The sequence below is a fragment of the Oryx dammah genome, unplaced genomic scaffold (assembly GCF_014754425.2).
Source record: "Oryx dammah isolate SB20612 unplaced genomic scaffold, SCBI_Odam_1.1 HiC_scaffold_20, whole genome shotgun sequence".
NCBI classification, from domain to species: Eukaryota; Metazoa; Chordata; class Mammalia; order Artiodactyla; family Bovidae; genus Oryx; species Oryx dammah.
Window position 1 is genome coordinate 66,520,405 of NW_024070204.1, and position 22,149 is coordinate 66,542,553.

Consider the following 22,149-nt stretch of genomic DNA (forward strand, 5'->3'; position numbering starts at 1 on the left):
TATACAGAGTGAAGTAAGCCAGAAAGAAAAACACCAATACAGTATACTGACACATATATATGGAATTTAGAAAGATGGTAATGATGACCCTTTATGCAAGACAGCAAAAGAGACACAAATGTATAGAACGGACTTTTGGACTCTGAGGGAGAGGGAGAGGGTGGGATGATTTGGGAGAATGGCTTTGAAACATGTATATTATCATGTAAGAAATGAAGCGCCAGTCTATGTTCGATACAGGATACAGGATGCTTGGGGCTGGTGCAGGGGGATGATCCAGAGAGATGATATGGGGTGGGAGGTGGGAGGGGGATTCAGGACTGGGAGCTTGTATACACCCGTGGTGGATTCATGTCAAAGTATGGCAAAACCAATACAGTATTGAAAAGTAAAATAAAGTAAAAATACATTTTTTTTTTAAAAAAAGAAAGATTTAAGAAACATTAACCAAACCAAACACAAGGCAATGTGTGAACCTTGTCATTATTGTTTTGAACATATCACAGAAAAATACATTTTTTTAGACAATTGGAGGAATTTGGACACCAAGTGGATGTTTGATGATAATAAGAGATTATTTTTTAGGCGTAATGATGGCATTGGGACTATGCTAAAAAGAATACTTAGCTTTGGTCACACTGAAGTATTTACATAAACACTGAATTATTTACAGACATAATGATATAATGAATGTCTATATTAAATAATCTAGAGTGAGTGAGCTGGAGAGTGGAGGAGGTATGGACAAAACAAGACTGACCAGATGTTGACAGTTCTTAAAGCAGGATGGTGGGAATGTGTGTGGGGGCTGTCGTCTTCCTTCCCCTTTTCTGTATTTGAAATTTTTTAATAATAAAAACTTTATTAAAAAAATAAAAGCCAGAGATCTGGACACCCAGTCTTTGATATTGGTTCTGACGGATCCGAACGCTGTTACAGGGCAAATGTAACTTGTTTTGGGGCTGGGTGTGGTCAGTGAGTTTGCAACCTCTAATTGAGATGGCAGGAAGAAGGGCATCTGAGCAGAGGCTGCAGGAGGGCAGGCAGAAACCAGTGGCTCAACAACTTCCCTGGTGGTCCAATGGTTAAGACCCACTTTCCAATGCAGGGGACTTGGGTTTGATCCCTGGTCGGGAAACTAAGATCCCACGTGCTTCGGGGCAGCTAAACCAGTGCACTGTAACTACTGAGCCGTCACACTCTGGAGCCTCTGCAGGCCCGTGCAACTAGAGAGCCTACACAACCAGAGAAGAGCGTGTGCCACTACAAAGACACAGCACAGAGGGAAAAAAAAAAAGCCAGTGGCTCAGTCTGTCTGGGACTGGGAAGGAGAGATGGGGGACATGGAGACACCTATGCAACCTTGGCTGTAATAGTTAACCTCTATGGGTCTGTTTCCTCATGTGTAAAAAGCTGCCACCTCATAGTTGTTGCTCCATTGCAACAACACATAAAAAGCCCAGGATAGTGCTGGCTGCCTCCAGGGTTCGCCGGCTTTCCCAAATGCACCGTGCTGACACCTTTAACTTAGGATCTGAAGTTCCTGGTTTTAGCGACAGAACAACATCGATACCTGAATGGCCCTTTGGAGCTGACTAGGTATTTTCAAACCAATCCACTCTCACTCCTCCCCTGCTTTACTCCTCATCACAGCCCTTACCACCCAATGAAATGCTTTTTAGTTTGCACACTGTCTGCCCTCCTCCACTAGAACGGAAGCCCCACCAGTGCAGGAACACTGCCCACCTAGTCCAGGCACTGCCCAGAGCCGACAGCCCACCCCAGAACACAGCAGGTGCTCCATGAAAGCGTTCTGAACAAATGAATGTGTAACAGCTCATTTAATCATCACAAAGACTTTGTGGAGTGAATAGGGTCATATTATTATTATCATCACACCCTCAGCCCAGAGATTTAAAAACTGAGGTTAAGATGGCTCGAGTGACCTGGAGACCTTTGCTTGGCCAAGAGAGGGTAGGGTAAGGAGGCACACTCGGGTTCAGGGTTGCCAATCCCACCATCTTCTCACCACCCACTCCTTCCACGCTGGGGAGAAGAGTAGCTCCTTCCTCAACCGGCCAGCTGGGGCTCCAAACCTCAGGGAGCCTGAAACCCCCACTCAAGATTCTCAGCAAGAACTGCCAGGTACCTAGACGCTGGTCCTGAGCTTGCCAGGGGCTTGGGGAGGGAAGGCGAGCGGGTGCACAGCTCCACCATCCAGTTTCCAGGGAGGAAGGGGACGGTGGGGACGGGGAACAGGCGAGAGGGGACCAGGCAGGGTCTCCTACCTTGTTGATGCTGAACTGCCCCTCGAAGCGGCAGCCCACCCCGTTGTTCAGCGGGATCTTCATCGAGTTGTCGATATGCCCCACTTCATGCCTGCCCATCTCATCCTGGATGTCGAGCCCGACTACTGCAGGGGCCAAGGAGAGAAGAGTCACAAACACCCAGAGAAACAGGGACTCCTCATGCATCCACTGGATGGCCAGGCAGGGGCCCTAGCCATCTAGCAGCTCACAGTCTAGAGTCACAGTGAGGAGGAGACAGGGACGGCTGGAGCCAGAGAGAGGCTGCGCACAGCGTACCTGACCCCCGCCACGACCACCGCTAGTGAGAGAGTCGGGGGAGGCAGCAGCGGAGGGTGCAGGGGTGAGGACTCTGCTAGCTTCGAGGCTGCCAGGGGGCGGCGGAGGGCCAGGCTTAGAAGGTGTCTTAACCCTGGCCTGGCCTTTTCCCAGCTTGCAACCTTGGCTAAGGCATTTCACCTCTCATGTCTTGGTTTCCTTCCCTGTGAATGGGGAGGGGAGGGGTAGGGATAATAATCAAAGCTTCCTTGGAGAATCACAAGGATCAGATAATTAATGTGTTAAAAATGCTTACAATGGGGCCCAGTGCTCAGTAGGTGGCAAGTACCTAATGGCTGTCAGCACTTGCTAAGTCTCAGACAGTCTCTGCGTCCCCTGGGCATCATTCAGGGTCAGGCAGCCATTCACTCACAACTCACACCTTCCTTTACCCAGTGCCTTTTCCTGCCCTCTAGGAGCATGGGCACTTTTCTGAGCTCCTCAGCACACTTAAAGGGGAAACCTGGGGCCTGGAGTCCCGGTCCTGGCTCCAATGGGACTCTCCATCACCTACTATGACTCAGCTTCCCAATCTGCAAAATGGGCAGGCTCAGGCCAACTGTATTCCCTGAGACGGTCTAAGTAGCAAGCGCAGGATCCCTGTAAACTATGGAGATGCAGAGATCACCTTGACAGGAAAGCTAAGAAAGCAGGTTGTGATACAGAGAAAGAGCAGCTGGAAGCAATTTTCAGTGAGGCAACTATGAAAAGGAAAAATGGGAAGAACCCTGCATTCCTCAATGAGGGATGGAAGGACAAGAGGGCCCATCCATAGAAGGGAGTGTGATGCACTGTTAAAAATGATGCTCCCAGGTCTGTAGTATGTGGGAAATGCTGATGTCGTAATGTTCAGATTAAAGGAAACGCAAGCAGGTCTCCGTTTGACTCAGCAGTTCCACCCCCGGGGAGCTCATCCCCTAGACACACAGGCATTGAGACATGATGAAGGCTCCGGCCAACCTGGCTGGAAATCATGACAATGGGGAGCAACCTAACTGCCCACCAGCGGGGGACCGGTCAATGGCACAGCCCCCTCTAGGTCGCTGTGCAGTGGTTGCAAGGAAAGAGCTCAATCCATATGTGGGGAGAGGCAGCCTGAGCTCTGGGGCTGTCCTGTCCTGTCTGGGGTTCCTGGCTCTGCCCCTACTGGCCACAGCACCTCAAGCGAGTTAGCTAACCTTTCTGTGCCTCCGTTGCTTGCTCTATCCTAGTTAAAACAAACTGACTATGGGCTAGACCCTCTTCCAAGTGCCTTTTCCATGAAAAGACACCCTCTGAACACCCCTGTGGGGAAGATATCATCATCAGACCCACCCTATACTGGGGGACACTGAGGCACAGAGAGGTTAAGTACCTCGCCTGAGATCTCACAGCTAAGAAACAATGGCGCTTAGACGGAAACCCACAGAGTCTGGATCCAGACTCTGGCCACTCTGCGAGAACACCTCATCTTAGTGCACTCACACAACCGAGGGATTCGGGACACGGCCTGGCCCCGAGTAAGGGCTGAATCAACGGCAGCTGTGCTTATTATTTTACCAATATCATGAGTAATATAAGAAGAGCCCCAAGATATAAATGGAAAAAAAAAACAAGAAATCTCAGAAAGGTCCCCTCTAGTCTGGTCCCAGTTATGTTAAAAAAAAAACCCACCACCACCAAACATGACCTATGTCTGCAGATAGACAGATACATAGGGGTGGGAGGAGGGGTCCCAGCTGCTGACAGAGGATTCCTCCAGGTGGCTGGCATGTGGGATGAACTTACTTCTTTTACTTTTTTTTAATGTTATTTCTGTATTTTGAACTCATATATCTTTTTTAAAAAAGCATCCCTGTATTAGTTGTGTAACAGAAAAATATTATTTCTGAAAGCAGGATATGAGATTACACAGGCAGCATGATCTCAACCATGTTTAGAACAGGGATGGAAGGCCAGCGGGATGGAGCGGCGTCAAATGTCAACTGATGTTGTCATCGGGGGTGGAATTATGGGCGATTTCTTCTCTCTCTGCTGCTCCGGATTTTCCAAAGGTACAATGATGAGCATGCATTTTTTTTCTATAATACAAATCTGAAGTTCTTTAAAGGAAAGTCTGAGTGTGGGGCTCTGGCAGGGTGGGGAGGGCCGTGTGGGTCGGCACAACCAGCGGCTTGAGGTCGCTCAGCCCCTCCTGGGCTGGAACCCAGCCTAGAGCCACCTCTCCTCCCACCCCTGCCCTACGGGTCCCAGTCCTCGGCCTAAGAATTTCCTTGTTCCAGAGACATGGCCAACTCCCAAATGAGAAGCTGCCAGACCAAGTATTTTTCTGAGAGAAAGAGAAAAAATAAAAATAAAACTAATTCATTTCAACAGGTTCCCTGGCTCGGGGCCCACTGTGGATTCAACAGTGTGATGTAATTCTCACCAAAAGCAATAACAGGGTTGAATCTCTCCCTATCTCAGACCTACCCAACGGTCTGCCCTTCAGGAGGAAGGGAGGGAGTGGGAGGAGAAGGAGGGTCTGCACAGGGTCAGCGCCAGGCTGGGCAGAGGGGCAGCTGGAAACCCAGCCTGCTCATGGACAGATCTAGGAACCAGCTCCTCAAAGCCTCCAACAACAAGCTGGAGACAGCACTATGCTGGGCTTCCCTGGGGGCGAGTGGTAAAGAATCCGCCTGCCAATGCAGGGGACGTGGGTTCAGTCCCTGGTCTGGGAGGATCCCATGTGTTGAGGGATAGTTAAAGCCCGTGCACCTCAACTACTAAGCCTGGGCTCCAGAGCCTGGGGGCCTCAACTACTGAGCCTGGGCTCCAGAGCCCAGGGGCCTCAACTACTGAGCCTGAGCTCCAGAGGCCAGGAGCCTCAACTACTGAGCCTGAGCTCCAGAGCCCGGGGGCCTCAACTACTGAGCCTGAGCTCCAGAGCCCGGGGGCCTCAACTACTGAGCCTGGGCTCCAGAGCCCGGGGGCCTCAACTACTGAGCCTGGGCTCCAGAGCCCGGGGGCCTCAACTACTGAGCCTGGGTTCCAGAGCCCGGGGGCCTCAACTACTGAGCCACTGCAATAAGAAGCCTGTGCACCGCAGTTAGAAAGAAGCCCCGCCGGCCACAAGCAGACGGAACCCAAGTGCAGCAATGAAGATCCAGCACAGCCATAAATAAATAATATATTTTTAAAAAAGAGATAGCACTATGCTGTTTTACAGTTGATGAAATGAGGCCTGGAGGGGTCACCTTAGCCAGGGCCACACAGTTTCAGTAAGCAAAGGAGCTAGAATCTGATCCCTAAACCAGAATCAAAGAGCTTTGTTTTATACAGGTAATTCATTCTCTTGGTTTTGAAACAAATTTTTTTAAAAGTGCTCACTTTGGCAGCACATATACTAGCAAAACAAACAAAAGCCACAAAAGTCCCCCTACACAGCCACATAAAGGCGTTCACAGTACAAGGGGATTTCCCCATGGCTAATAACTCTGTGCTCACCCTATTCCGGGTGACTCCTCCTGGGTAGCTGGAGGTCTCCATGCCTTGGATTGCCTGGGAGGTTACGTGGCCTCCGGCCCTCCCCGCACACTACTCTCTAGCCAGCAGCCAAGGCCACGGATAACAATAGGCCAGCCCCCTTGCTACCAGGCGGGACAAACCACGATGTCATTCACATGCCACAGCTCCCCGTGGGATGAGGCTGCAATCAGACGTCAGCTGAACACACACCTGCCTGTCGTCTTACCTCCCTCATGCCCTTACAGGTTCCTCCTGGGAGCCCTCTCGCACTCAATCACTTACGAAACATCTAGGCTTTGCTTCTTGGGAACTTGACCTCAGAGACACCCTACCCCTACCTCAACCTGGCTACTCTCTAGAGGTAAATTGTTGGCAGTTTCTTAAATATAGTTTTTTGATTCCCAAACCCCCCCAAGTGCACGCACACAGCACGACATCCTCCCCACGACAAGCAGGCAGGGAGAGACTCCTGCTGCCCCTTATTTGCAGCTTGCCATCCACCTAATGTCCTAACTTATCTCACCATTTCCGTACACACAGCGCTGTCTACAGGTGGCATCTTGCGGAGCAGAGGGGTGCTGGGAATACTCACATTCGCAGTGCAAATTGGGGAGACTGATGTTCAGGCTGACGTCAATCTTGCCCCCACTGTCCTTGTCTGGGTCATCGACGTACAGCTCGTTCACACTGCGGGAGACAAGTACGGGAGCCTCAGTGAGACAGGGGGACTCATCCTGGCTGCAGGGGACAGCCAGGGACGCTTCACTTGGTGACCACGCTCTGATACCCTGGACTCCCAGCTGGGGGAAGCCTGGGCCTGCCCGGGCACAGGAGAGCCGGGCTCCCATCTCCATACGTGGTTGTGGCTTAGTTGCAAAGTCGTGTCCAACTCTTGTGACCCCATAGATCAGAGCCCACCAGGCTCCTCTGTCCATGGGGTTTTCCAGGCGAGAATAGTGGAGTGGGTGGCCACTTCCTCCTCCAGGGGATTTTCCTGACCCAGGGACCGTACCCAGGTCTCCTGTGCTGCAGGCGCAGGTGGGTTCTTTACTGAGAGAACCACCTTGGGAATTACAACCCATCCCCATGGCATTCTTCAAATTCGGGCCTCACCACTCAGAAGGAGGGGAGGGGAACTGGACAGGATGGTGGAAAGAGCATGGCTTTCAGAGTCAGACGATTCATTTTCCACTTGTGATCCTGCCTCTTCTCTATGGAACTCAGGTAGATAACTTCACCTCTGTGAACCCATCGATTAAACGGGGGTACCCCCACCCACTGTTCATGGGGTGTCCTGAACACTTAAATGCGTAATCAGACCGTATTAGGGATCGGGGCCTGACACCGACAGGCACACAGTCCCAGACTCCCTCCTCTTTGGGCTCCCCTGACTCTCTCAAGTGGGGCAGGCTCTGGGTGCTCATCCTCTCCCCAGCTCTCACAAGGCCCTGGGCCAGGCACCACGTCCAAGACATGACTGGCACACAGATCCCTTTCCTGTGGCTGCTGCTGCAAACTATCACAAACCTAATGGGTTAAAACAACACACATTTATTCTCTTATACTTTTGGAGGTCAGAAGTCTGAGATGGGTCCATGGGGCTGTACTCCTTCCGGGGAGAATCTGTTTCCAGCTTCCAGAGGCTTCGGCTCCTAGCTCCTTCCTCCACCTTCCGTGAGCCGCAAGGGAGCTGCTCTTCTCTCTGATCTCCTCTGTCCCTCTTGTGAGGTCTCTCGTGATTCCATCCACCCGATAACCCAAGATCATCTCCTGTCTCCAGACCCTTGACATAATCACATCTGTAAAGTTCCTTTTACCTTTGTAAGGTAACATACTTGCTGCTTTCGGGGACAGGGGCCTGGGTGTCTGGGTGGTACGGGGGAGGCATAGTGTGGGGCAGGTCGCTCCATGGGCAGCTAGGCCTCCTTGCTGTCGGCGACAACAGTACCACCCTGGGACCTGCTGGCAAGACACTAAGTGTCCAGTGTGTGCTGACCTATTTGATCATCAGCTGTTCTTTTATTAACAAATATTTACTTATTGATTTGGCTGCACCAGGTCCTAGGTTAAGCACTTGGGATATTTGATCTTTGTTGCAGCAAGTGGGATCTTTATCTGTGGCATGAGAAATATTAGTTGCGGCATGTGGGATCTAGTTCTCTGACCAGGGGTTGAACCTGGGTGCCCTGCATTGGAAGCATGAAGTCTTAACCACTGAATCCTTAAGGAAAATCCTTCAACAAATACTTTTTGAGCATGTACTACCTGTCAAGCACTAGAGAGAGTGAGGAATCGGATAGACAAAGTCCCTGCCTTCATTTACGACATTTGCTCCCTGGAAGAAAAGCTATGACAACCTAGACAGTGTATTAAAAAGCCAATTTGCCAACAAAAGTCCACATAGTCAAAGCTATGGTTTTTCCAGTAGTCATGTGCAGTTGGGAGAGCTGGACCATAAAGAAGGCTGAGTGCCGAAGAAGTGATGCTCTTGAACTGTGGTGCTGGAGAAGACTCTTGGGAGTCCCTTGGACAGCAAGGAGATCAAACCAGTCAATCCTAAAGGAAATCAACCCTGAATATTCATTGGAAGAACTGATGCTGAAGCTCCAATACTTTGGCCACCTGATCCAAAGGACCCTGGACGTTGGGAAAGATCGAGGGCAAGAGGAGAAGAGGGTGATAGGGGATGAGATGGCTAGGTGGCATAGTTGGATGGCATCACCAACTCCAAGGGCATTAGTTTGAGCAAATTCCGGGAGACAGTGAAGGACAGACTGGTATGCTGCAGTCTGTAGGGTCACAAAGAGCCAGACACAACTTAGTAACTGAATAACCAACAACTGCCTTCACTGAGCTGAGACACTATTTGCCTCCTAAATAAACACGTCACCCCAACTATGATGACTGCTTTGATGGAAAGCTTCGGGGTGCTGCGGGAGGGACTCACAGGGTGATGGACCCCTGGGGAGAGTGAGCTGGGAAGGTCTGAGATGAGAGATGAGGTCTGAAGGCTGAAGAGGCTGTCCTGGCAAAGAGGGAGGGAGAGTCGTTGGGACAACCTGTGCAGAAACCTGGAAGCAGGGAGGGCAGGGGTCGTTTGGGGAAATGCATGAAGGTCGCCATGGCTGCAAAGCAAAGGGAAATGGGTGTGATGCAGTCGGAGAAGGGGCAGAGGCCAGGTTAGGCAGGCACGAGGCTACATGAGGCCTTCACTCTGGATCCCAAGCACAGCAGTGTGGTCTGGCTGGCACTTTGACGGGATCCCTCGGGCAGATTCGAGGATGGCCCAGGGGGTCCCTGTGCACCAGGGAGAAGCTGCTGTTGTGGTCAGAGGTGGCAGCCTGGACCTGGTGTCCAGGAAGATGGAGAGGAGGCAGAGATGCAGGGTACAGGGTGCAGAGCAACCAGGACTCGCCGATGGACAGGGCGTGGGGATGGGTGGAAGGAGGCATGTTAGCAGATAGCCATGTTTCTTTCTGGAACCACGTGTTAGGCTGGGAGCCCCTGAAAGAGGGAGCCCAGGACTACTGGGGAAGGAAAAATACCAAGCTCCATACGGCTGTGCCGAGCTCAAAGTGACTTGGAGACACCCTCGAGGAGCTGCTGAGTGGACACCAGGCGGCTGTGGCTGCAGCCCACCTCTGATTCCCAGGTCAATCCCCACAGGGAAAGAGCACCAACTCCAGAGACCAGCCTAATGGACAGTGCATGAAGCAGCCAGGCTGTGGTTATTTTAAACATAAAGTCAGGTCCTGTGGGTCCTGTCCACAGGCTGTAACATAAAGGACTACTGGCTCCAAACAACTGGACTCTAAAGAGAGCCTTGTGGACGATCACTTCTTTGGGAAAGAATGAGTCAGGCTGGGGCAAAGGCACTTCATTTTCACTAAGACCCTGTCTTTGTGTCCCTAGCTCCTGGTGCATGTCGCTGATGTTCAATTAACAAGAAAAGGTAGGCTCGGAAAGATACCTGGGGCCTATTTCTTGGGAGTCACAAGGATGTGCTCAGAGATGAGAGAGCAACAGGCCTGGCTTAGCCTTCAGATGGCTGGGCCTGCATCCCATTAAGCCAGGAAAGGCCCAAACAGGTCTATACACATCACGTTATCCCATCTGCTCCTGGGAAATATCCTGATCTCCATTTCATTCTTTTTTTGGCCATGTCACGCAGCATGTGAGATCTTAGTTCCCTGACATGTGCCCCTTGAAGTGGAAGTGTGGAGTCCTAACCACTGGACCACCAGGGGGTCCTTGATCTCCATTCCAGAACCAGGAAACTGAGGCTTAGAGAAGGTGAGCCCCTTCCTCAAAGAGCCAATCAAGGTGGAGCCCCAACTCAGGTCTGCCTTCTGCCAGGCTCTCCAGGGCTCACACTGCCTTCCCTCCCTCCCTTCCTCAGCATCCAGGGTCAAGGGAGAAACAGAAGGGGGCCCTGGCCCTCTGAAGCCACCGGGTGTGAGAGAGGGGGACGGGGCTGGGCTTGGCCCACATAAGCGATCAGGAGGAACAAGTGAGCCAGTGGCAGGGGGAGCAATCAGGACCACACGAGCTTACGCTGGAGGAAGGCTAACTTGTACACAGCCCAATGCTCCTTCTCAAGCCTTCAGTGCCCCATCTCTATAATTCGCAGCCCCACAGCGTTGCTGAGTAATAAGGTCGCTAGGTGATTAAGAGAACATCACTGAGGGAGAGCCTCCTGCTTCCCTTCCCAGCTGCGTAAGACTCTTCCTTGAAGCTAATCCCCGCTCCTACCTGGGAGGCGGGGCCCTTGCACGTTGCTGAGGGCCTGTGGGATGATGTCACCCCCTGGCAATCCTCTGGAGGTGACCTCAGTGCAGAGCAAGGTGCAGCCCAGGTGTGGCGCCAAGGTGAGCTCACCCCCGAGGCTCCGGGAGGCCTCTCCCGGGGGCTGAAGTGCCACCCCTGGACAAACCGGCTGAAGGACTGGGGAGGGGCTGGGAAACTCACTGGCCTGAGAGCTGGGGGCCAGCCTGGTTACATCAGGCTGGGGCTGGCTCCTCCCAGGCGCCTTCCGGAAGGGCCCAGGGCTGCAGGATAAACACGGTTCAATCACCTGTCCGCCCGCCGGATGAGGTCAACACGGCCGCCTTCCACGTCTCGGGAAAACGTTCCAGGGACCCTGGGCTCCTGCCATGCGTGCCAGCGCCACAGACGTGCCCCCAGCACCACTCACGGGCGCCTGCCAAGCCGAGCTAACCGCTACCGGCTGGACTGACTCTGACAGGCTAGAAATCGGCCCACTGTATGTTACACACGTACCTTAAGAAAAAGGAGGTGAGAGGAAAGGAAAGGGGAGGGAGAAAAGGAGAAAAAGGGGGCTGGTGGTTCCAGCGACTTCACAGGCGTGTGTGAGGATCGGTGCAAAGCTGCAGGCTGTCCCGGGCCAGGGGTGTGCGTCACCCGTGTCCGAGCAGCTAGCACAGAGCACAGGCCCTGCCGCGCAGAGGGAGTGAGACTGCGCGACAGACCTCCAGGCTCCCGGGGTTCAGCTCCTAGCTCTGCCACCCACGGGCTGGCTGACCTCCTACAGGGGGCTTTCCCTTCTTCACCCACTGTTTTCCCAGACGGAAAACAGGGACACAACCTTAGAAAACCATACATGCCCAATGAATGTCCACTACGCTTACTGTTATTACCATAACGTTTACTGAGTTCAAAGTCCCAGGGACAGCAACAGGATCCACTTCACAGCCTGTTGTGAGGAATAAACACGTGTGCAAGACGCTTGGGAGCTCTGTCGCTCAGTCGGGTCCGACTCTGAGACCCCATGGACTGTAACCCGCCAGGCCCCTCTGTCCATGAAATTTTCCAGACAAGAATACTAGAGTGGGTTGCCATGTCCTACCCCAGGGGATCTTCCCAACCCAGGGATCAAACCCACATCTCCGACACTGGCAGGTGGATTCTTTACCACTGACACACCTGGGAAGCCCTGGTATATTCTAAAGCCCGCACAAAAGCTGGCCTTGCTAATCCAAGGAGACATCCCAATTCTGGGTACCCAGCTGATGCCAGGCACTACACTGGGGCCTTCCACACATATTAGGTCATTTAATACTGACAGCACACCACCGTTTAATAGGGTTCTGTTCTGTTTTCACAAGGATGAAACTGGGCTCGGAGGTAGATAAAAGACTGGCCAAGATCACACAGCTGGGAAACCACAGAGGCAGAATCTGAGGCTGGAGCCACTGGTACCCGGAGCCATGCTCTTTCCACCGCATTCCACTGGATGGGACAGGATCAACGAAAGACCAAGAGGCAGTGGCTCCCAGGAGGCCTGTGACGCAGGGGCCACCATCTTCCTGGTGAACTCCAGACGCCCAGCCCACCTCAATCCACCCCTGGCCCAAGCACCACTGGGCATGGAGGTGTAAGGGGTCCACTCCCTTTGTGCCCCTCCCTTTGTCCTCTCTACCCTTCACCCCTTGGTGGGCTGCTGCCTCTGTTCCCTGCCCCCAGCCCCTACCCCAGACAAGGGCTCCCCGAACTGGTAGCAGAAAGCACATGCTCACGACCTCTGTTGGGGTGAGGCACATTCCAGGTAGAGGACGCCAGATAGCATGGGGGTCAGTAAGCAGCAGCCATGTAGGGAGAGAGGAAGAGAGGGTTTGGGGAGGTATGGGCAGGGGAGGGTAGGTGGAATGTAACAGAGGGCCTTGAAATTCTAGGCTGAGGCGTGAGTCCGATGACATCTATGGAAAGCGATTTTATTTGCTTTTAGAAGAGTACTTGAATACTTCGGATTCCTGCCCAAAGTTGCTGACCTCCATGCTTAATCATTTGATTTAATGGAAACTTACACAGCAGGGAGGCTCGTGGAAAGGGCCTGGGGTGGGAGTGGAAGGAGAGGGATGAGGTTATGTAGGCAAGCTCTCTGGGACCCTGAGTTTGAAATCCTGACAGTTCCAGGGGCAAGTGAGTCCATCCATGACCTACCAGGCAGATGTCCAGAAAGCGTCTTTTTCCAGCCACCTAGTCCTGCCCCCGTCCCTTTCCCCACAGCCACTGCCCTGGGACCCTCAGCCCCTCTGTCCTGGGTCATCATCCAGCACCCCCCACCAGGCCTTGGGCTCCAGGGTCACCTCACCCCACACCCATCTTTGCAAGAGGTGATCTTTCCGAGGCACGAACCTGATCCCATCACTGCTCAGAAACCTCCAGGCCTCCAGCTGCTCCTCCACGTGGTGACCATGCTCTCTACCCAGCTTGGGCTCCCAATCCAGACCTCAGAGTGGGCAACTTGGGCTCCTACGGAGCCATCCAGCCCCTCCTCCTGGCTACGCTACTGGCCACCCCACTCTGGGCCTGCGCGTGAGGATAATGCCCAATTCATTCAGGGGAATGCCCAAGTTCCAACTTGGTGGGCAAGGCCCCCCTGCCTGTGTAGCCCCCCGCCCCCTCTAGAATGGTGCATCCAAGATAACTATTCCTTCCAGAAAACAGGAGTTCCCATGTCCCCGGGGCTCCAAAATGCTCTGAACAGGAAAGGGCAGGATACGGGGGCCTGGTACCAAGTCTAGGCTTTGCCCTCAGACAGGCCTGTGTGTGATTCTCACTCAGACTGCTAACCAACCTCGCTGTGGTTTTAGCCTCCTGATACCTCAGTTTCCCCAGCTATAAAGTCAGGCTGATGCCAACAGCAGTACTTGGCACCAGGAGTTCTGCGACCATTAAGAGAAGAGCATTGTAAAGTGCTGACGTCGGTGGCCAGCACATGGTCACCCGCTATAAATCAAAACTGGAAAGTACAATGAGTTGTATTAAGCTATAAACGATCAATGGAGAGATCCAGTGACCACATTTTTTAAATTATAAATCCTCATCCAGTTAATAGTGGAGAAGAGCCAGAGCCTGGGCAGTCAAAGGCCGGAATGTACTGTGGCAATGTCCTCTGAGGATGGGGTGCCATTCCCCTGCGAACACGGAGCCTCTGAGCACCCTGCAGGGTCACTTTCCCATGGATAATGAATGGCTGGGTCAAAGTCCAACCACGCAGACAAACAGGTCTCCCTCTCACCGGGCTGGGTCAGAATAGCCTCTTATGTCACTGAGAACCACAGGCCAGTGCTGGAGCGATGCTGATCCACCAGCAGTGACCTCATCTCCTCGGGTTACAATTTCACGGTGGAGAGTGGGGAGGTCGATCCACTGTGGTCACCAAGCTGCCCGGGAGGGCCAGCCATCCCGAAAAGGAAAAGAACTGTGACCCACAGTCCTTCCTGGACCAGCAGGGCTTCCTGGGGGCCAGGGGTGGTCAGAGAAGCTTCTGAGAGAAAAAGGACCCCGAGGCACAACTCTTACTCCTCTGGAATGTTCCGTGGAGTCCTCGCCCCTGAGGACGCCCTCTGGGCAGCTCCTGCATCTTGGTCATGAGGCCGCAGAGAGAGAGGAGGCATCAGGGTCACTGTATCATCGTGGACGGAGCCTCTGACCCCACAGGCCTCTCCTCTCACCCCCCTGCCCTCCCTCTCTCCCCACGGGGAAGTGCTCACCAGCCAGACACAAGGCAAGCACCGAATGAACGGCCCCTCGTGTTTGGATTCTGCCCCTCACCCCTCATGTTTCTTCCTCTCCAGGCATGCGGTGGGGCCAGAGTGTCCAGAATACCCCCAGGAGCCAAGAAGAGGATGTCCTGGAAAGGGGAATGGGCCAGAGCGGCGGGGACACACCGTGCTCCTGGGGGAGGCGCGGGCCCCGCCCCGGTAAGCAGGCGAGCTGGCCGGCTTGCACGCGGCCGCAGGCTCCTCCTGCCGCAGTCACCGGCTCTGACATCCAAACGCACCTGCTGGGTGCTCCCTCGGCGCCCTGCCTCACTATGGGCGAAGCGGACGATCAGCGGAAGGGACAGCCCCTCAGGACTTCGGCAGAAGGTGAGGGAGGCCCCTTCTTAGCTCAAGGGAAAGGACAAAGAAATGAACACTCACAAGGGCACTCGTTACACACACTGCTGTTTTCTGTTACACAGCGAAGAGATATGCAATGAATAAAGGTCTGAAGGGATATGGATCTACGGATATTAAAGTATGTAAGAAAAAAAAAAGAAAAAAATAAAAAATAAAGTATGTAAGGCACCACATTAAGGTCCTTGCAGGTAAACAGTCTTGTTAAGATCTCACGAAACACCCCATCCCTTCTCTCCCATCCCGCTTTTTCTTCAGGGCCCTATCACTGGCCGACACACCCCACTTCTTTTGCCTGCTGTCCGTCTGGGTCACTGCCTGCCTCTTTGGCTCCTCTTGAGCATGCAGCCACACAGGAGCGAGTCAGGCAGACCTGAGCCCAGACTTCCGGGGCCAGGACCAAGGGTGATCCGCACTGATCTACGGCAGTGCACAGAGGCCACCGGCTCCGCATTCTGCTCTCCCTGTTGGCTCGCTCTGCTCTATCCACACTGGCTCTCTATACATACATTGGGTAACAGGTAACTCCTGCCTCAGGGCTTGTGCACTTGCCAGCGTCCCTGCCTGGAATACATAAACCCTTGCACCTGGCACCTGGGACAGGATCAGGGCTCCCTCCTCGTAGCTGCCACATGGGGACCCCTTCTCACCTCGTCTCGAACATGAGTAGTCTGCACAGCAGCCCCCCTCCCAGGTCTCAATTTCTGGCTGCTCTCCCTGCTTCTACCTCCAAATCACGATGGGATGACCCATGAAATATCCAGTGGCCCAAATGTGCATACTTGACTAGGAGAGAGTCCATTCTGGGGGGAACAAAGTCCTCTGTCTGACCCTTGCCTGGTCAAGGGGTTGTGTCTTAGGAAGCAGACAAGCCTCCTCAGACCTGGAAGGGTGCCTTGATTCTGATGTACCCTCCCTTGTTTGGCCGGCAGCACTGGGACCCAGCAAGGGGTGGCACCTTGTCCAAGGTCACAGAGCAGGCAGTGACTGAGCAGAGGCCGTCTGACCCTGGACCTGCCAAGACCTTGTCCAGTGTTCTTTCTACTGCTCTATATGGCCCCTGGGGCTTTGGTGCCATCAGGGCTACAAACAGGATCAGAGGAACAAGGAGACAGTCTCCCACATCAGAGGAGGACAGAAAGCTATTTTTCAGAAGCGAGTTGTGGCGGTGGGGTGGGGGCAGAGGTAGGACCGTGGGCAGGCCCACCCCCACCCCCCCCCCCCGCCTCTCTGAGCCTCAGTTTCCTCATCTGTCAAGAGGGGACAACTATGTCCCAGGGCTGTCTGAAGATGAAAGGCAGGGATGGCTGCACAGCTAAGCTTCCCATTTCCTATTGTCTTGTGGCTGACAGGGAGGCACAGGAAACCAAGAAATTCCATGAGTGAAAAGGAGAATTCCAGTGTTGGACAGGGGAGTGGGTGGCCACAGCCCAGCCCCGTGATGACTTTCAGGGTTGTAAACATGGAAATGAAGAGGTCTGGAAGTCAGAGGTGAAGACAGGAAGCTTCTGGGTCTAATTCATCTTGGAGGGGCATCTGATGAGGCCGTGACTGAATAATTCCAGCAGCATTCGATGTTACACAGGCCCCAGAGGGTTTACTGGGTTATCTAGACAACAGAGGCTTCTAGGAATCCGGGATGCATTCACAATGCGTCAATCACTGCCAGGAAGCCCACGCGGACTCCTCACCCAGTGTGGGCTCAGCGCAGGGGAGGGGACGTGGTGGAGGGGCTGCCCTCTGATGTCAGAACCTCGCCTCCACTTGGGTAGAAAGCTGCCCTCTTTTTTTCCTCTGAATTCTTCCAGCTCTAACATTCAAATGACCCTGCGATGAGTCAGAGGGAAAAAAGCCCACTGGCCAAACACAGAGACGGCAAACAGGAGGAAATGATTTCTGCTCCTCCGCGGACCCAGGAGGCGCCGTCCGGACCCCAGAAGGGAACCAGAGTTTTCTCTTCGGCTTCAACAAAGCGACGTTAGTTTTCACTCTAGCTTTAAAACCCTTTAGGACACAGAGGAGGAACTGATGCCACAGGCTTTGAAACTGGGAGGCGGAAGGTTCGGAGGTTCCTCGCCTTTGTCAAGCCCCTCCCTCTTCTTGTCTAGGGTGCCCGGAACCTCTGGAATGGCCCAGCCCAGGGGGGATATAACTTACATTTCTGTCGTTATGAATCCGGTGAGCTCCGAGAGGAAGAGGAAGAGGATGAAGAGGCAGCAGCAGACGGAGACTGGAACAGACAACACAGACGCCCAGTTAAGGGGTGGTGGGCACTGACAGGAGGCTGGCCCCCTGCCCTCAGACAGACCCCGGCCAAAGCCCCTTCCACCTCTCGGCCTGCACGTGAAGCAGCCCCACTCCCACAAAGGGAGACCACCTCCGGCTGATCTGACCCGCCCGCGTGGACAGAGTCCCCGGTTTGGGCAGATCCTCCAAGGCAGCGGCCCCCAACCCTTCCGGAGCCAGCGACCGATTTCACGGAAGACAATTTTTCCATGGAGGGGGATGGGTGGGAGTGGAGAGGTGGGTCAGGCCGTCATGCGAGAGGTGGGGAGCGGCAGACGACGCCTCCTTCCTCACCCGCCGTTTCCTTCCTGCTGTGCAGCCTGGTTTCCTACGGGCCAAGGACCAGGGCCAGTCCTCGGAGGGGCCAGCCCAGCTTCTCCCCACAAGAACGTTTTAACACAGACGTCAGTCACAAAACGGCAGCTGCAGGTCAATGGCCCACAGATGTGTTCTGTTTGGCTCAATGGATATACATATTAACACTTGGAGGGACTTTCCTGGTGGTTCAGTGGTGAAGAATCCACCCGCCAATGCAGGGGCGCAGGTTCGATCGCTGGTCCAGGATCTAAGACCCCACGTGATGTGGGGAAAGTAAGCCCAGACACTGTAACAGGAGAAAGCCCGTGAGCCCCAACGAAGACCCAGCGCAGCCAAAATAAACACAAAGCAAGAGAAGACCTTGGACTCGACATTGACCAATGTGCAGATGTCACATTACAGTCCAGATTTCTGGCTGTTCCAGAACAGTCGAGCCCTGCTTCCATGAGGGAGTGGCCTGGGCTCACCAGTCTGCCTCAGGCCTCAGCATTCCCTCCTGCCACCCAGATTCCAAGGCTGAGGCAGGGCGTCCACTGCCATCTCTCCGCCTGCTGTGGACTCGTCAACGTGCCTGAGTCCCCATCAGAGGTGAGAACTGAGGACACCCAGAGCCGTGCTTCCAAAGAAGGCTCTCCGTGGGAGGTCCAAGTCTGAAACGCAGAGAGTGCAATGGAGCTCCAAGGTCGTCCCACGTCACTCATATTTGTCTGGCCTGCCTGGCCCCTGGCAGTCATTCACTGGGGCAGGACATAACAAGCACCCCTGGGGCTGGCCCTTAACTCTTCTCCAGCCCCATCTCCCGACAGTGCCCCCGACATCTAACTACCCAGCCACCCCGGGCCATGTGCTGGTCCCTAAATGCGAGGATCCTCCTGCCACCCAGAGGTGCCTTGTCTGGAAGGCACCTCCGCATCTTCACTCCTCCTCCTTGGTTATCATCTCTGCCTGGTGAACTCCTATTCATCCTCCAGGTTGAGGCCCAACTCAAATGTCCCTTCTGGTGGGAAGCTCCTCCAGGCCTTAGAGGTGGAACTGGTCCCTCTTTCCTCTGTGCTACCCGCCTCCATTTGAACACCTTCCACGTTATTGATTATCTGCAGCCCTGCCTTTCACTAGTTTGATAACCCAGAAGGCAAAAACTCCACAACCCCAGTGTCTGGGCTGGGACTGGGTACACAGAAGGTGATAACAGGCTTTGTGGAAGGCAGGAAGCCAGCCCCCATAATACAGAGCATGGGCTCAGCACGCCTCACCCGGATATATCACAGAGGCGTGAGCAAGGGCTCCCACAGTGGGCCCTGCTACTGACATGCTGTGTGTCTAAGCTAATCAACCTCTCTCTGCTTGTTTCTTCATCTGCAAAATGGCACTGTAGTAACACCTGCCTTACGGGACTGCTTGAGAGTTTCCACAACACAGACACTGGGCTTGAAACGGTGCCTTACAGGTAATAATGGTGCAAGCATTAGCTCACTTTAGGATCGTCATCAGGGAGACCCCAGTGGGTTTGCTGCTTCCAGGAAGGTGCCTTGGCAAATGGGTTGACCCTCAGTCTCCCACGAAGAACAAAGTTCTCAGTCAGTCCCACCTACTGATTCTCGACATTCTCTGATTCAGCTGCATTCTCGACAGCCAGCATCAGGTGGACCAGGCCATCCTGAAGATGCTGAAGCCAGGCGTTCGTCAGCAGCTGCAGCATTGTTACTGCATCACCTGTTCATGGTAAAACGAACAGGCAAAGATGTGTTCGGAGGGAAGAAGGCGGGGAACAAGTGTCCGAGGGGCACCTAACACATGCCCTGTTGTGGAAACGTTCACAGGTACAGATCATGTCACACTGCCATGTGACAGAGGGCACAAGCCCTCGCAGAGGGTGTAGAAATGAAAGCTCCGAGAGGGGAAGGGGCTGACCCCGGAACACACTGGGTGGCAGGCAGGGGGAGGGTGGGGGCTGAAACCTGACCGTTCTGGAGCCAATGCCCTATGAAAAGGACCCTGAGATCTTAGCGCCCAAGAGAAGGATGGCACAAGGACACCCTCGAGTCCCCACCAAGCCTTCAAACCCACACCCAGACAGCAGGCACGCTAGAGGGACTCCCCCGTTCTTCCAAACTGTGAGAAAAGCTGTATGAGCAGAGTTTAAGGGTTTTACTCTAAATGATAAGAAAAATCATCAATCTGCATAAAAAGGCATACCATGCCAGTCTCCTTCTCAGTCCTGACCCAGAGCCCCCTGCCCAGAGGTGCTGCCCTTACAGTCCTGTGTCCTGCCATAAGCATACAAGTTTTTCCTCTAAGCAAAGAGCACAATGTCCACATGCTTTGCTCATGCAGCAACCTACGTCCTGGCAGGAGTCACATCAGTTTATCAGAGTGGCCATGTGGCTTGTTTACATGGCATAGAAATTAATGCCACGTCTTCTCCAGCTGCTAAACAAATCCACTGCAGAAGACCGGCTGGCAATCAAAACTTCCCAGACTCACAGCCTTCTTACCTGCAAATAAGCCACTGCAGCTATGATGCCTCCTGATTTAAAAAAAAAAAAAAAAAAATACAGCCAGCTGGGCAAAGCACCCTTTACCTGCAATCTCGTACCTTTTCTGACTCACGTTTCAGTCACTTTCACCCCTCCCATCCCACCTTCAAGCCCCAGAAGACAATTGGTTGCTCTAAGGATGAACAGGCACAAGCTTAGGAGGTGATTTTGAAGGTCAACGCCAACTGAGAAGAATCCAAATTTTCTAGCTGCCGTCCCAGCAGGGGGTGAGCGCAGCATTTGAGCGGCGGAGTCGCAGCGCCCAGCAGCCCCGGGAGCGGGTCCACTATTCCTGCACTGTTCCCAGACTGGGGGCCAGACAACAGCTCAGCACCATTGGGGCCCCAGGGCCCGGCACAGCGCCTGGCTCAGAGAAGGCAGGAAATAAGTATCTGAGTCAGTGAGGGAACGAGTGAAAAACGTGAAGACAGGTAGCAAGCATTTCCACCAAAAAAGCCTTCCGATACTGAAGGGTTTTTCAATCCACGTTTGGGCAAGATGCTCAGGCTCTCTGACTCCAGACTTCTGAAACTGACTCGGGCACGGGACGTAGGAACGTGACCCCAGGAGGACGCTCGCTCCTGAGAGGCCCGGTGGAACCAGCAAAGGGGGCGCTGGACCCAAGACCCCAGACGCTGGCAAGTTGAAGGGTTTGTCCAAGGCCACATGGCCGCCTCGGTGGGGGAGGCAAAATTCAAACCTCGACCTCTGAGTCTCCAACACCCTTGCTGCTTCCTTCGGTTATTAATAGCACTAAGGGTGACGTCAGGAAATGGTGTGTTTCTGTGCCTGCCCTCCTGCTCAGCCATGTGCTCTTCAAGGACAATAACCGAAGCCCATTCATCAGCGTGGTCCCAGGACTTGGCACAGGGCCCGGCCCCAGACCTGGTTGATAAATATTTGTTCACTAAATGGTCGGTAAGGGCTGGCTTCCCATGCTCACGCCTTTCCTTTTGTGCAAGGGAATTTGCCCTCTTGCACATTGTGGTTGAGCCTGCAAAGCAGACCACGTCCCCGGAGGGTCGTTTGGCAGTACCTTCTACATTTTACAATGCACGTCCTGTGACCCAGTAATTCCTCTTCTAGGAAGGGTACCTTACAGAAATATCCATACAAGGATACAAAAACATATGGACAAGGCTGTCTGTAATAGCAATAAGCTGGGATCAGAACGCCCACCCTCAGGAGGCTGGTTACGTAAACTGTGGGGCGGCTGGATGATGGAACACAACACAGCTGGAAAGAGGTGCGTGGTGGCCATCTACATGCTGGTCTGAAAGGTGTGCAGGACATCAGCTGGAAAAGGGCAGGGAGGCATGGTGTGCCTAGCACACTCCGCCTGGAGAGAGCAGGTAAAATGATGACGCAGGTATTTCATAGCCTGAATATGGTGGTCGTTGTTGTTGTTTTTCATTCTAGGACACAGACCTGATTGTTAAACATATTTGACAAGGGAGAGGACTGCAGAGCCTACAAAGAAATGGTCTGAGCTCTTGGCTGGTTGTAGGAAGAAGACAGAAAACCTCATTGGAATTTTGTGACCAAGGTTCATAAATTAATTGAATGGACAGATGAACAAGCCCCTTTCTTCATGTCCTCCGAATACCTGTTCCTTGGGGATCAAGGCACAAAGTGCCACAGCTCCTGCAGTCACCGATCCTCATGGGCCGTGGGCTCCAGGAGGACAGTAATGAGAAGAGGCATGTGGTCCGAGCTCAGAGGGTTTGGCATGGTGTGATCACATTTAATCCCCAGATCAGAAAACTGAGGCTCAGAGAGGTGCACTGACTTTCCCAAGGTCACCCAGCTGCTAAACGGGAGACTGAGCCCAGCTCTGCCAGACCTGAAGCCTGCTGCCAGGCTGCTCTGTCCTCTTCTCCAGGCACATGGAGGTCCAGGCTCCAAAAGGCACCTAGAGCTTGGATGACTGAAGCTGGAGGGAGGGAGAGCTCGGCAGGGCTGGCCGGGCTGCAA

The 22,149-nt window shown here is 53.5% G+C and overlaps 1 protein-coding gene across 2 annotated transcripts in view; it reads right to left on the bottom strand.

The window, feature by feature from the left end:
• ERGIC1 (endoplasmic reticulum-golgi intermediate compartment 1) overlaps positions 1–22,149 on the bottom strand; it is a 113,671-nt gene that overhangs the window by 35,908 nt on the left and 55,614 nt on the right. For both annotated transcript variants that reach the window (XM_040262744.1, XM_040262745.1), the window contains exons 3-5: positions 17,192–17,264; positions 6,703–6,797; positions 2,289–2,413 (exon numbers count right to left, since the gene is read on the bottom strand). In XM_040262744.1, coding sequence (XP_040118678.1) covers positions 2,289–2,413; positions 6,703–6,797; positions 17,192–17,264 — 293 coding nt within the window. The remainder of the gene's footprint in view (positions 1–2,288; positions 2,414–6,702; positions 6,798–17,191; positions 17,265–22,149) is intronic.